Genomic DNA, 15,894 nt, shown 5'->3' with positions numbered 1-15,894 from the left:
TATATTCTTCGGGTTGAAATATGAACTTAGTTAACTAATTATTAGGTGAGCTGCTGAATAAAAGTATATTTGACAGACAGAGAGATACTACTTAAACTTAGCCAAATGGTTTTAGCCGGTTGAACGGAGACAAATGTGGACAAACTGAGGAGAGTCTTCATTGGAGATTCACTCAGACCTCTCTGCATTGAACTTGACTTCGAATCCTGAACGGATAAAATGAGTATTTTTTGTGGCCGGTCAACCTTAGCAATGTAGACGGATATTGCTGCTTGCTTCGACAGGGGTTATAATATAAATATTGGAGGGGCGCGATAGATCCTAATGACGTGACAGCTTCCAACTTTGCGAGACGCGTCCCCCACCTTTTGAAAGCAGATAATTTCCCTCATTAATTATATGCAGCGAGCAAGTTTTCTGAATTAATTAATTGCGAAATTAGCCCAACTCCTTCAATGTGGTCTTTTTCGGCGAAAAGCCGCCAAGATGAATAGCCAACGCACCGGCCGGCGTTAGTGGCTCAAATTAACTTGAAGCTAATCGAGCACAACCAAACTCAAGGAAAGCAGCTATTGAACCTTCCCATTCACTTGACTGCAACATTGGTGTCCCCTCCAGTGAAACGCTTCGTCTGTCGACCTCAGTCCACTGTTCTACATTCTTATCAAGAAACCGCTTATCAGTTACCAAGCAGTCGTCACTTTGAATGTGATTAGAGACAGGTGAGAAATCAAAACGTTTTTCCGTGATTCCTCCTTATCCAAAAAATTGAAAGCACGCGACCGTGTGTTGTGGAGTAAACGGGCTTTCAAACACGTGATGGAAAGAAACAATCTACTGAGGCTTCACCACACTAATGAACACTCAGGCTAAGGTGCTTTTTTACGACACTGAAGTAGGCAGTCACATTCAACAGCTTGAGCTGTTGAACCTCATGTCCGCGTCGCCTTTTTTTTCCCTCGTGCAGCAGATGGGTTAAGAAATTTTCGGACCTTCATCAAATTACATTGCTCGCCTCCGCGCCGACAGCACGCGTCTGCGTGCTGTCGGCTCAACGTCTATACAGGAGAGGGCGCTGCTGTCAAATACGTATATAATCGCGTTAAACTTTGTATGCATTGGCTCAACGTTTATAGATGAGAGGGCGCTGCAGTCAAATGCTCAAATGCGTAAATAACCATGTTCCATACCACAGATTTTCTTTCTGAAATGGATGAAAACGAACGAAAGGCTCGGCATGCTGCGGCTCAGCGTCTACGCAGACAAGCACCACCAGAGCTTCGCCCCAATCAACATCATTCACCACGTGGAGATGCAGTCAATTTTTGGTTTTCGACTTATTGATCATTAAAGTGGCCGAGGCGAAAACCGACATTTCTGACAATAGTCGAGGATTACATGTTTGACCGCTCGCTATTTTTTCTTTTTTCAAAATAAAGCACTACGATTCTTTTGTAACACTTGAAATAGATTTAATTAAACTTAAGGAATATAAAATATTTTATATTTTGGAAAATTTTTTCAAAAATTGTCATAGTGTCATTGTCATAGAAAAGTTTGACAAGTTTTTTTAGTGAGATATGTAGGATATTACATTGATCTTAACATCACCTGAGGGCTCAAATCTAACTCTCTTCAATAAATACAAATTCAATGTTATACCTAAAAAATTAAATATGTTGCATACATTTGAATGAATGAACATTTAGAAAATCTACCCAATTCGAAATCAATGTTTTTAAAAGCCTTATTTTTATTTGTTTAGATTTTATTAGTAGCAAGTCATAATAGTGCTTTATTAGACATTATAAATATAATATATTGTATTTTGTTTATATGACTGGAATTTAAGCTTAGACCTTGTCAGATGTGCATTATAAAACGGTAAGCTTTGTCGCTGAGTAAAATACTCTTTTTTTATTCTGCATTACACACACTTTCACTTATTTTTAAGGTACATGGTTGTGAAAGAATGAATATTATGTGATTAACTGTACTATATGGCACAGTGTTGGCCAGAATAGCATTTTTAGGAACCGGGCAGACCTAATTCAAGCTCCGGTCCAGGGCACTCCTAGTAACGCACGGGTCCATTTCATTGTGAAGCCAGGAAGCTTCTGCCAGTCTCTGCGTCGGCTGTGCGTTGCAGCGGCAGTAGCGGGATAGCGCTGTAATGTCTGAGATCGCTATTTGGCACCAAAAAGCTACAACAATTTTTGCGTGGTCGGCTACAACAGGACATACAAGAACGCGCACATACAAAGCCTTATGGCTTCCCTTTGAAGCCGTACGAGGCGGAGCGCTGCGCGACCTGGGTGAAACTTGTCCATCGATGGAAGTAAGCGACATTTCTCACCTTGCAGTTCACGTTTTGCGTTAAGCCGCTGACGAATTGTATAATTAACGTTTTCTAGCGACGATGGAACAACATAGACACCTACAGCAAACTAAAATATGCAGCAGAAACTTCACCAGCAACGGGAACCGGAATGAGGTCGCTCACCCAATCTACACCCACCCCTGGATGTTTCCATCAGCCTATAGGGAGAAAGTAGTGCTGGGAGTGGGGGATCGGAATGAAATCAATCAGCTGGTTGTTGTCAAGCTCATTTAGAAAGCAAAAAACATACATCTTTAGCAGAGTCCACTCAATGCCACCTGAGAAAACTCTTATGTACTTACGTGAAGCTTGACGTTTTTTGTGGGCGTGCTCAATTTCGCCTGCGAAGTCCAGCACGCCAGGACATACAGTTTTCATTGATACGGACCTTCTTCACGTCATACACAAGGCCAGATTCGTGAAGGAGTTTTCCCTTCACCACGTGGGCACCACGAAGAAGCTTTCCGGATTCGGATTCGTAACCGCCTAAAACCTTGTCGTAATCCACCGAAGAAGCTTTCTGGATTCGTAACCGCCTTACGACAGGGACACTGTCCACTGTGCTATTCATTGCCATTACTTCCTGACGAATCTGCGTCAGCTACCGCTAGGTTACGGCAAGCAATAGGCGACTGCCACCGGCTTGCCCACTTCCTATCCAAGGACACTGTCACAACAAACAATAGGCATCTGCTACCGGCTTACCCACTTCCTATCCAAGGACACTGTCACAACAAACAATAGGCGTCTGCTACCGGCTTGCCCACTTCCTATCCAAGGACACTGTCACAACAAACAATAGGCGTCTGCCACCGGCTTGCCCACTTCCTATCCAAGCACACTGTCACAACAAACAATAGGCGTCTGCCACCGGCTTGCCCACTTCCTATCCAAGGACACTGTCACAACAAACAATAGGCGACTGCCACCGGCTTGCCCACTTCCTATTTAAGGACACTGTCACAACAAACAATAGGCGTCTGCCACCGGCTTGCCCACTTCCTATCCAAGGACACTGTCACAACAAACAATAGGTGACTGCCACCGGCTTGCCCACTTCCTATCCAAGGACACTGTCACAACAAACAATAGGCGTCTGCCACCGGCTTGCCCACTTCCTATCCAAGTACACTGTCACAACAAACAATAGGCGACTGCCACCGGCTTGCCCACTTCCTATCCAAGGACACTGTCACAACAAACAATAGGCGTCTGTCACCGGCTTGCCCACTTCCTATCCAAGGACACTGTCACAACAAACAATAGGCGTCTGCCACCGGCTTGCCCACTTCCTATCCAAGGACACTGTCACAACAAACAATAGGTGTCTGCCTCCGGCTTGCCCACTTCCTATCCAAGGACACTGTCACAACAAACAATAGGCGACTGCCACCGGCTTGCCCACTTCCTATCCAAGGACACTGTCACAACAAACAATAGGCGTCTGCCACCGGCTTGCCCACTTCCTATCCAAGGACACTGTCACAACAAACAATAGGCGTCTGCCACCGGCTTGCCCACTTCCTATCCAAGGACACTGTCACAACAAACAATAGGCGTCTGCCACCGGCTTGCCCACTTCCTATCCAAGGACACTGTCACAACAAACAATATGCGTCTGCCGCCAACTTGATCACTTCCTATCCAAGGACACTCTCACAACAAACAATAGGCGTCTGCCACCGGTTTGCCCACTTCCTATCCAAGGACACTGTCACAACAAACAATAGGCGTCTGCCACTGGCTTGCCCACTTCCTATCCAAGGACACCGTCACAACAAACAATAGGCGACTGCCACTGGCTTGCCCACTTCCTATCCAAGGACACTGTCACAACAAACAATAGGCGTCTGCCACCGGCTTGCCCACTTCCTATCCAAGGACACTGTCACAACAAACAATAGGTGACTGCCACCGGCTTGCCCACTTCCTATCCAAGGACACTGTTACAACAAACAATAGGCGTCTGCCACCGGCTTGCCCACTTCCTATCCAAGGACACTGTCACAACAAACAATAGGCGACTGCCACCGGCTTGCCCACTTCCTATCCAAGGACACTGTCACAACAAACAATAGGCGTCTGCATCTGGCTTGCCCACTTCCTATCCAAGGACACTGTCACAACAAACAATAGGCGACTGCCACCGGCTTTCCCACTTCCTATCCAAGGACACTGTCACAACAAACAATAGGCATCTGCCACCGGCTTACCCACTTCCTATCCAAGGACACTGTCACAACAAACAATAGGCATCTGCCACCGGCTTGCCCACTTCCTATTCAAGGACACTGTCACAACAAACAATAGGCGTCTGCCACTGGCTTGCCCACTTCCTATCCAAGCACACTGTCACAACAAACAATAGGCGTCTGCCACCGGCTTGCCCACTTCCTATCCAAGGACACTGTCACAACAAACAATAGGCGACTGCCACCGGCTTACCCACTTCCTATCCAAGGACACTGTCACAACAAACAATAGGCATCTGCTACTGGCTTGCCCACTTCCTATCCAAGGACACTGTCACAACAAACAATAGGCATCTGCTACTGGCTTGCCCACTTCCTATCCAAGGACACTGTCACAACAAACAATAGGTGTCTGCCACCGGCTTGCCCACTTCCTATCCAAGCACACTGTCACAACAAACAATAGGCATCTGCTACCGGCTTACCCACTTCCTATCCAAGGACACTGTCACAACAAACAATAGGCATCTGCTACCGGCTTGCCCACTTCCTATCCAAGGACACTGTCACAACAAACAATAGGCATCTGCTACCGGCTTGCCCACTTCCTATCCAAGGACACTGTCACAACAAACAATAGGTGTGCCACCGGCTTGCCCACTTCCTATCCAAGCACACTGTCACAACAAACAATAGGCATCTGCTACCGGCTTGCCCACTTCCTATCCAAGGACACTGTCACAACAAACAATAGGCATCTGCTACCGGCTTGCCCACTTCCTATCCAAGGACACTGTCACAACAAACAATAGGCATCTGCTACCGGCTTACCCACTTCCTATCCAAGGACACGGTCACAACAAACAATAGGCATCTGCTACCGGCTTGCCCACTTCCTATCCAAGGACACTGTCACAACAAACAATAGGTGTCTGCCACCGGCTTGCCCACTTCCTATCCAAGCACACTGTCACAACAAACAATAGGCGTCTGCCACCGGCTTGCCCACTTCCTATCCAAGGACACTGTCACAACAAACAATAGGCGTCTTCCACCGGCTTGCCCACTTCCTATCCAAGGACACTGTCACAACAAACAATAGACATCTGCCACCGGCTTGCCCACTTCCTATCCAAGGACACTGTCACAACAAACAATAGGCATCTGCTACCGGCTTGCCCACTTCCTATCCAAGCACACTGTCACAACAAACAATAGGCATCTGCTACCGGCTTACCCACTTCCTATCCAAGGACACTGTCACAACAAACAATAGGCATCTGCTACCGGCTTGCCCACTTCCTATCCAAGGACACTGTCACAACAAACAATAGGCATCTGCTACCGGCTTGCCCACTTCCTATCCGAGGACACTGTCACAACAAACAATAGGTGTCTGCCACCGGCTTGCCCACTTCCTATCCAAGCACACTGTCACAACAAACAATAGGCATCTGCTACCGGCTTGCCCACTTCCTATCCAAGGACACTGTCACAACAAACAATAGGCATCTGCTACCGGCTTGCCCACTTCCTATCCAAGGACACTGTCACAACAAACAATAGGCATCTGCTACCGGCTTACCCACTTCCTATCCAAGGACACTGTCACAACAAACAATAGGCATCTGCTACCGGCTTGCCCACTTCCTATCCAAGGACACTGTCACAACAAACAATAGGCGTCTGCCACCGGCTTGCCCACTTCCTATCCAAGCACACTGTCACAACAAACAATAGGCGTCTGCCACCGGCTTGCCCACTTCCTATCCAAGGACACTGTCACAACAAACAATTTGCAGGATTCAAGCTTTAATTACTGTCATACAAACAAAATACTATTTTCTGTTTCTCTTTGCTGATAAGCTATAATCATACCTTGCTGCTAATAAAATAGAAGGAAATAAAAATTAGGGTTTTTGAGAAAATCAATTTTGAATTTCGTAGATTTTCTAAATGTTTGGTCATTCAAATAATGTATAAAATTTCATTTCATACATCAAATATTGAATTTGTATTCACAAAAAAGAGCAAGATTAGAGCTTTCTTGTGATTTCCAGGTCAATGAAATATCCTACAGGTCACATGTAAAAACTTGCCACACTTTGCTAAAAATGAAGAACTAATTTTGAAATTTTTGAAAAAGTTATTGTAAAAATATATTTTTTTCAATTCCTTAAGCCTAGTAAAATCTATGAGTGTGCCACAAAAGAATACTCATGCTTCATTTTGAGAAATGAGAAAATGGAGAGCGGTGAACCATGGCAATCCCGGACCGGTGGGAGGAACGTCAGTTTTCGCCTCGGCCACCTCGACAGTCAATAACCCGAAAACAAGCAATCCGCCAAGCTTCCAAAACATTTATTTTTTGTGCGAAAATTAAAAGTTTGACCCCACAACCGTGCCTGAATTGAGATGAAAGCACCAAGTAGTAATGTGCAGTTGACAGGGCCGATGAACTTGTCCACTCGTGTAATCTATATCCTTCTTTTCCAGGTGATGAAAACGATGGGCCTCAACAATGCAGTCCACTGGCTTGCCTGGTTCATAACCAGCTTCATTCAAATGACCATCACGGCGGCTGTCCTCACCGCCGTACTCAAATATGGCCGCGTCCTAACCTACAGCAACCCGTTAATTTTCTTCCTCGTTCTTGAGACATTTGTGGTGGCCAACATCACCTTTTCGTGAGTTCTCCCAAAACCCTACCGTGGGGCAATGAGCAAAATCACATTTCTGTACATTATTTTATCTTTTTGGATATTTGGGAAGTAGACTGAGTGAGGATTGCTGTGCTGTCACAATCATTGCTGAGTTATTACACGCCGTAAACAAGCGCTTACTTAAAACTGACCTGTTCTTTTTCATTTAAAATAACTACAGAGAGATTTTCTCAAGGGCAACAATACACAGACCGACCACTAGCCCTTCCCTTTTACCTCGTTATAGGGGGGATTTAATTTCATAAAATCATGAATCGGTACAGCTGGTTCAATTTCCAGTTCTTTTTTATTTAAAAGGGAACGAGCAGTATGGCTATTTTTTCCTTCTGCATATATTTTTAAGAAGAACTGTAGTGGTCATACTTGCTATTTACCTGATGGCAATATAGAACATTGTTTGCTAAGTTAAGTTAAAGGCCGACCTGCAAAACAATTTTCAACCAGGGTGAACATCTTCCTTTCCACCCTTCCCATTTTCTCCTCTCCCAATGTTATCTTGAGGGTGGGGGGACTCGTTTTGTTGCTGCATCTTGGGGCCGGATTAGCCGGTAGCTTATCCCAGCTCATCAACACCCAAGATGCTGAAACAAAATGAGCACCCCCCCCCCCCCCCCGCACCCCCCCCGGTTGTCAAGTTAATTTTAATATATGAACTGAGGCATGTAAATGACAGATTTGTCGCAGCTATCCCAATTGAGGGGATTTATAAATCTACTTGATATATGCAAATATTCTTTCTTCTATTTTAGATATGAAAAAAAAAAAGCATGAATGATGAATGTGGGTTGTCAGGACATTGCTGCTAACGTAACTCTTACACAATTGCAGCGGGTTAGCCCAGAGCCGTCTATAGAGTGAGTTTGGTCAATGGGAGGAGCAGGCAGAGCTTGGGCATGCACAAGATGCACATAGAAGGCTTGACATGCTCTCTTGGCCAACCAGAAGCTGAAAATAATCCCCTAGTAGTGGTAGCGAGAAACGCTTTTAATAAGTGCATAAGAGTTAAATGAAGTAACTCTTCATGGTTGAGAATATAGTTTACCTGATATCTCGATTACGATCATGCTAAAAGATATAAGAATTTAATGTGCCGCTTAAACTCTCTTTTGCTCGGTCAAAGTCTGACCACTCGGACGGCGTTTTCCCTGCCCTCAGCACCTGGCGTACGCATCACGTCAGTCGTTATCCTAGATTTTGATATTTGCAAGACCGTGATCAAAAAATCTTGTGCACCATATTTTTAGTCACTGAGAGTCACTCTGACGCACTTATTAATTTTGTTTCTTGCAACCACCACCGGGTATTATTTGCGACTTCTGGCTGGCCACATTTGAATCTGTGAAGACGCACTGGAACATGCCAAGCCCGCTCTCAGCCAATGGTGCCTCCTCGTTTGCCTCCTATACTCGCCAATGGATGGCCAAACTCTTTCTATATATGGCTCTGGATTAGCTCCGCTCAGTGCGCTTCTCACCGAGCACCTGTGCACTGTGGGAAAGTAATACTCCAGGTGCCCTTGAGCTCCGCGGGTATTGCTTCCCCGCAGTGCACTGTTGCTCGATGAGAAGCGCACTCAACAAGGCTAACCCGCCGCGATCAACGCTTCGAAAAGTATGAATATCGCAGTTGACCTCAAAGTAAATATATAATAGCCTATTATTCGAATATTCACACAACACTAAAAGCCACCCAAACTGTGGTTTTCAGGGTGTAATATTTACTCCCAAAGAAGCCACACTTTAATTCAGGTTCAGTTTCATTTAACTAAACCTTATTAAAGGCTGACCTACAAAATATTTTTCAACTAGGGTGAAAACCCTCCTCGCCACGTTTTCAATTTTCCCCTCTCCCACTCTTAAGTGAGCTTAGAAGTGGAGAGGTGGAAGGTTGGGAACAACCTTCACAAGCTCAGCTGAATTTTCGTTTAGCAAGGTGCATGGCAGGGAAGGCTTGGAGAAACTATTCGTCCAAAACCACTCTTCGCTTTGAACTCAAAATCCACTATTTGCACATGCCTAGCTTGTTTTCTGTGGGCTTATGCTTTCATGGTTTTCCCTTGAAGGTTTCTGGTGAGCGTGCTGTACTCAAAGGCCAAGCTGGCAGCTGCCTGTGCTGGCATCGTGTACTTTCTCACCTACGTACCCTACATGTACATTGCTGTGCGCGAAGAGGCGGCACACAACAACATCCCCGCCTGGCTAAAGAGCCTTGCTGTGAGTAGTACTGGCTCATTGATGGTGTTCCTTTCATATTTAATGGCTGGTGCTAATTGTTGTCTATATGAAGGAACGCTGCACTGACAGGCGTCTTTTACTTTGATGAAAAGGTACCTGATTTTAATGATTGGTCTGACTTTAGCTGTTAGACTTATCAGGGTTGTGCTGGCCATTGCTCAAATCATGGGAGCGTCAGCTGGAAAAGGTACTCTCATAACCATACCAGCAAAAGCAGTTTTGTCGGTTTCACTGCAGTTAGTGTGCCATATTTACTTGTTGAACATAGGCCAATCTTAATGTTTTAAGGAAGAGAAGGAAATTCATACAAATATTTCTTTCACAGCATCCCTAGTCACCGTAGCTAAAACTCATTTATCGTCATCATTAAAATATTCTGGATGGTGAACCACACTGTGGCACTCTTGTGCTGCCTTTCCCACGTCAAGCTTCACTGCTTTGCATAGTGCTTTTGCATCAGGCTTCACTGCTCTTCATCAATGTTCTCGGGGAAGCGGTTGACCAACATAGCATCTCGGTTAGCTTTGTTTGCTCGGAAATATTGCTCACTGTCATAAGTCTAGAACTTTGTTTGATCCCTAGCTCTAAAGGAGAATAAAAAAAAAAAGAAGAAATGGAAGTCAATCTATATATATATTATAAATAAATGTGGTGATTCTTTTTTTTTTCATACATATGGTATAGCCGTGCTTTGGGCAGCCTTCTGTTTTCGTACAATGATGATCAGCACCACTTGTGGCAAAAATAGAATGCATTGGTGTCAGTCCAATCATTGTACAAGGTCTTGAGAGACCAACCACATCGCAGAAAAAGTGGAGTGGATCAGTATGAACCTCGAGCAACACATCTTTTTGTCCTAGCGGTCTGTGCAACTGTTCTGGTTAATGCCTACTCGTCGTCTACCCTGATCCACGAGTGTTTCTGCTTCTCTTCAGGATCGGCTGCCACACTCTTACATAAAATTTCAAATTTAAGTTTTGAGCCTGAAGGCACATTTCTCAAGTTAACGTTATTTGACTCTGCGTTTTTGCAGTCGCTGCTGTCGACGACTGCTTTCGGCTTGGGCGCCAAGTACTTTGCCTTCTACGAGGAAGTGGGCGTCGGAGTGCAGTGGGCCAACCTGAGCATCTCTCCTCTGGAGGACGACGACTTTAGCCTCGGCCACGTGGCCGCCATGATGCTGGTGGATGCGTTCATCTACTCCCTCCTCGTCTGGTACATCGAGAATGTGCACCCCGGTCAGTGGATCCCAGTAACCTCATGAGTTTCCTTCTGAAGGCTTAGCCTACTGTTCATATTCTTAGCCACTCCACTCTGAGATTTAGATAATACACTCGTATAACTTACATTTTTTATTTTTTAATACCATCTCAGAGATGAATACACTACTAAGGCCCAGTGCAGCATTCCTGCATTCGTAAGCAGAGTGATAGCAGGCCTGCATAGCTGCCAAAGCAGATAAGACTTGAGGATGCAGCATAAAAAAAGGATGCAAACAGAAGGTGACAAAGCAAGTATTGAGCATATGACTCCTCTTTGAGAGAAAGAGGAAGATGCAGATCGTCTTAAGACTTAAACATGTAATATATGCAATGTTTTAATCTTTGCTATCTGAGAATCTAGACTTCTATTCTGACCAAGTTGTATATCCACGGCAACTGTAATTGTTGCTAGCTTACTGCCATCCTTTGAAGCAAATGCAAACTAGTCTATTCAAAAGAGACAGTGAAAGAGACTATTTAATTTAATTTTGAATAAAATGAATTGCTTTTTAAGATTGAGCAGCATGTAAATAGATTGCCAATATTTTCCAGTACTTCACCCCAAGATCGGTAACTCTACTAATTCGTCCACTGGTGTTGTCACTGCAGGGTCTTATGGGCTGCCCAGGCCCTGGTATTTTCCGCTGACCCACAGCTACTGGTTTGGGGGCGGCAGGTACGAGGCCGAAGAGGTGAATTCCCTGCGCTCCTTCTGGAGGAAGCTGCTCCGCAAGCACGGAGCTGCGCTCTCAGTCACCGAGGAGGAACAGGCCTGTGCCATCGACAGCAGGATGTGTACGAGCTCCCCCCTTGCATTGCCACATGCTGCTTGTTCCTCTTCGACGCTAGAGTGATTGACGCTCTATTCTCCGATGCTCTTCTGGGTGGTGCCATTTTGGTACTTGCTGTAATATCCCGAGTCATTGCCCACCGCCCTGCCGCCTGAAATTTATAAGAAAAAGGGGGGTGGGCCATGTCTCGGTGGGTAAGCACAAAAAGTGTAGAAAAAGCTAAAAAAAAAAAAAAACAGTTGTTTTCTATGTGTCTAGCACGGCTGCACAGAAGATTCAGTAAACTAAAAACTCGAATTGGTTTCACTGTTTTATACAAGAAATGCTCATAAAAGAATGTTTTACTATTGTGAAGTTGGTTGCTTGACTACGCGTGATGAACACCGTCAATCGGCATACAGCGCAAACGCTTGTTCTGTGAAAGCACGTTTATAAAACCGCTATGTTACCTTTATTAGGCTCCCTAGCCTTTGCTGATCTGTAGATGCGCTAGCATGACCCTTGGGAAATGCCACACGTCCCCCTTTGGGAAATGCTAAAACTGACCCCTTCACTTTTCTGTCTTGGCTTTCTCTTTTGACTTTCTATTTTGCTTCCTCTATTTCTTACTGCCTCTTTCTGGCTTTGTTTATCGTTTGGCAGGGGATCATATGGGACTATTCCAGTGACAAATTAACTTATTTGGGGTAGTAAATTGAATTGACTTTCTTTTTGTCCTTAGTTGGGGTGACAATGGATATCTTTTTTAATCTGTTGGGCACGTTCTGGCATTGGTCAATAGACTCGAAAGAACAAGCTTTTTTTTAATGAGAAGTGGATAGGCACTTGGAGGAAGGCACACAAACAATAGGTGTGGTTGGGTACCTCAGATCCTTGACTGACATTCTTACTGCTGTCAAAATGTTCTCAGATTTTGCATTTCATTGTGGTTCCAGTGGACAGCGGATATTTCGAGCCTGATCCAACAGAGTTGCCCCTTGGAGTTTGCATCGACAATCTCGTGAAGGTAAGTTTGACCTATGGGGCTGTCCATCAGTTTGGCATTTCTTCAACATTGAGTGAAGGTAGGCAATGGATGAGTGAATTTCTGAAACGGGCCAAATTCAGCTCTTGTGGTTTTGAGAAAATTTAATTTTCGTTTAGCAAGTTTGATGACCTGGCAACAAACTAATTAGGTGTTTGGGGTCAGCTGGATCATAAAGGTCTGCGGGAGAAAACTTTGAAAGCTGTGTCACAGATTGTTCTGGAAAATTTGCATAAAAAATACTTTTGCATTGTTTATTTTGCGCTGACTGATGCATAAAAATTAAAGGAATATTTAGGAACTTTATCAGTGCTAGTACAAGATATTTATAACAGGCTGTTTAACTAATCTTTCTCACATATATATTCAATTTTAATGTGCATGCACCTTCAGTAATTCTAAAAAATTTGCGCGGACGATCACGTGACGTGATGTGAATGGACAGTGTCGGCTGGTGCGACATTTCTATGACATTGCGTCGCGATTCACTGGAAATTTTGGTAATGTTGTGTCGTGTGGTATCTCACGTAAACCACAACCGATCACACACAGAACGGCTAACACCAAACACATTCTCGTGGATGCGTGCTGCACAAATTGCTTCGTTTGGTGACATTCTCTTTTATATGTTGCTTCACGTTCACACACAACATGACCTTGTCATCAAATGTGTTCCATCCTAACATCCAAGGTGAGACCGTCGGTGCCTACATATTAATGGCGTTTTCTCTCACGGGTGCCTTTACGCTGTCGAGCAGCCGCTGCTTGCTCTGGCGCAGGCTTCGGTCACCCCATTTTTGCGCGCAAAGGCTTAGAGCGCCGAGGGAACGGGCGAGTGCAGGTGAGAAAGAGCAGGCGGCGAGGAGTGTGACCTCATGACCCCCATCGCGATCACAATTGGCCCATATCGCTGCATCTCGACCGCGACTGTTATCAGCAAAAGGGCAAGGGTATCACTGCTGTACTTGTCCTCTCCCAGCACCAAAGCCACCTGCAATAAACGCGCCCATGCTTCGTTCGTTTTCAGCAACAAGACTTGCCCAGTACAACAAGCCCAGTACAGCTGATGCTGTTAAAAATAAATTGTTGCATGCAGTCAAGCTCACTTGTACTAACTGAATAATGAAGAAGGAATAAACATCTAGGAGGATGACACAAGCAGATCTTTCAACCAGCACTGAGCATATAGGAATTCCAAATGCGAGCAACCGATTTTAAAGGCGGGAAAATCGAAGAAAGGGAAATTAACTAAGAAGTGAAAAAGGAGGAGAGAGATGATAAGATAAAATGCAAACTCAGGTCAGTCAACTTGTTAGTGCAACTTGCTGCACCGTCGGACATGAAAAGAAGTTCATCCAATGCAAAAAGAAGGGGTACTTTATCCCCTTGGAGCTGCAGGAGCCAATGCATAGGTCAGGCTGGAAGGTGCACAAAGCACCGACTCCAGGAACATTACAAGGAAGTTTCAAAGACCTCACCTGATTTCTATCGTACCATAGTCATGCACGCCTGCGCAGACTGCAGGCCCCGCTTTGAAACGACAAGAATCTTGGGGGGGGGGGGGGGGGGGGGGGGGGGACATGGTTGGGAGGTTATGGAGTCATTTGCCATGAACAGCGCAAACAATGTTTCTAATTCCTCACTGTTTCTGATGAAGACTGAAGTTGTATTTGTCAAATCAGAGATGACTCTGTCGACCTGACTGCATTTTATCTTATTGTCTCTCTCCTCTTTCCTCTCTTCTTAGTTAATTTCCCTTTCCTCGATTTTCCCAGCTCTAAAATTGGTTGTGCTCACTTTTGGAATTCCTATATGTTGGTAGTTGAAAGGTGCGGTTGCGCCGTCTTCGTCCTACATGTTTATTCTTTTTTAATTCTTGACTTTCACCGATGCGCTCTTCATCCATTAATTTTACTAACTCATTTCAGATCTACAAGGATGGCAAAAAGCTGGCTGTCAACAGGCTGAGTCTCAACTTGTACGAGGGGCAGATCACCTCCTTCCTTGGACATAATGGAGCTGGAAAAACAACGACTATGTGAGCAATGTCTATGGCAATTTTCACTTGTGACTTTCTGAGCAGTGCTCTGCAAATTTCCAAATGAATGTCGGGGTCACCTTGGCACTATCCAGAACCACTATGCTTCGTGTGAATCGGGCAGTTAGAAGAAAGACCCTCATAAATTGGGTAAAGCATGTAACATGGCAAACGAAGCAGTAATTTTTTTCTAATTTGGATAGAGCTTGATGTTTTCTGTATTGCCTTTAAAATCAGGGGTCAAAGTCTAATCATAACCAAAGAAGGCCGGCGTGCAATAGTCAGCAAAATTTCCGAGACCATCGAGCCGACAGATATGCTCCAAAAGGTCGGCTGTCTCTCCTAGCACACCGGCGCAAGGCAGCGAAGTTTGACGCTCGCGCGCCAACTTGAGGCGACGAACCTTCACTGCTTTGCACCGGTGTGAGGTGGTGGAGCTTGATGCCAGAAACGCAGAATTCTGAAGACAACGTTTGTAAGTTTAGAATATTCTAAACAACTTGACTACTTTGAGCAGTGAAATTGTAGAGCCCTTCCACTTCACGTGAAGATGGAGGACCAGCGAAGCTGTTATCTTCACGACGTCTAGGACGATGTCTAGGACGACATCATAGACAACTTCTAGGACAACCTCGAAGATGATGCTTAGAGGACGACATCTAGGATGACTTAAGGATGACTTCTAGGAAGACCTCGAGGACGATGTCTAGGACAACCTTAAGGACGACTTCTAGGACGAGCTCAAGGACGATGCCTAGGATGACCTCAGATGACCTCAAGGACGACTTCTAGGACGACTCCTAGAGGATGACCTCTCGGATGACTTCTAGGACGACCTCTCGGACGACTTCTAGGATGACCTTGAGGACGCCGCCTAGAGGACGACCTCTTGGACAACATTAGGAAGACTTCTAGGACGACCTTGGGGACAACTTCTGGGACGACCTTGAGGATGACGTCTAGGACGATTTCAAGGCTGACTTCTAGGACAACCTCAAGGGCAATGCCTAGGAATGACAACAATGGATCAGGATCTCACTATCTAATAATATCAAGGAAGGCTGACTCGCACTGGTTGCCCCTCTTTTTGTTTTTATGTATTCATACTTGAACCCTCTTTTTCGTTTTTTTTATTTATTCATACTTGCCATGACCAATGGGCAGTTTTCTGTCAACATGTGTGGACACTTTTTTTTACCAGACCCTAGCGTATAACAGCTTCACTGTAAAAAGCGTGCTGGGAGCCAAAT

General features: G+C 44.9%; 1 protein-coding gene across 2 annotated transcripts in view; it reads left to right on the top strand.

The window, feature by feature from the left end:
- LOC8051061 (ATP-binding cassette sub-family A member 2) overlaps positions 1–15,894 on the top strand; it is a 111,426-nt gene that overhangs the window by 32,309 nt on the left and 63,223 nt on the right. For both annotated transcript variants that reach the window (XM_029967819.4, XM_042292415.1), the window contains exons 18-23: positions 7,069–7,259; positions 9,358–9,508; positions 10,563–10,767; positions 11,401–11,586; positions 12,518–12,588; positions 14,535–14,644. In XM_029967819.4, the coding sequence (XP_029823679.3) occupies positions 7,069–7,259; positions 9,358–9,508; positions 10,563–10,767; positions 11,401–11,586; positions 12,518–12,588; positions 14,535–14,644 (914 nt within the window). The remainder of the gene's footprint in view (positions 1–7,068; positions 7,260–9,357; positions 9,509–10,562; positions 10,768–11,400; positions 11,587–12,517; positions 12,589–14,534; positions 14,645–15,894) is intronic.

Source organism: Ixodes scapularis, unplaced genomic scaffold, assembly GCF_016920785.2.
Source record: "Ixodes scapularis isolate PalLabHiFi unplaced genomic scaffold, ASM1692078v2 PGA_scaffold3__209_contigs__length_174095766, whole genome shotgun sequence".
NCBI lineage: Eukaryota > Metazoa > Arthropoda > Arachnida > Ixodida > Ixodidae > Ixodes > Ixodes scapularis.
Note: the sequence above shows the minus strand (reverse complement) of the source record. Positions and strands in the feature narration are given on the sequence as shown.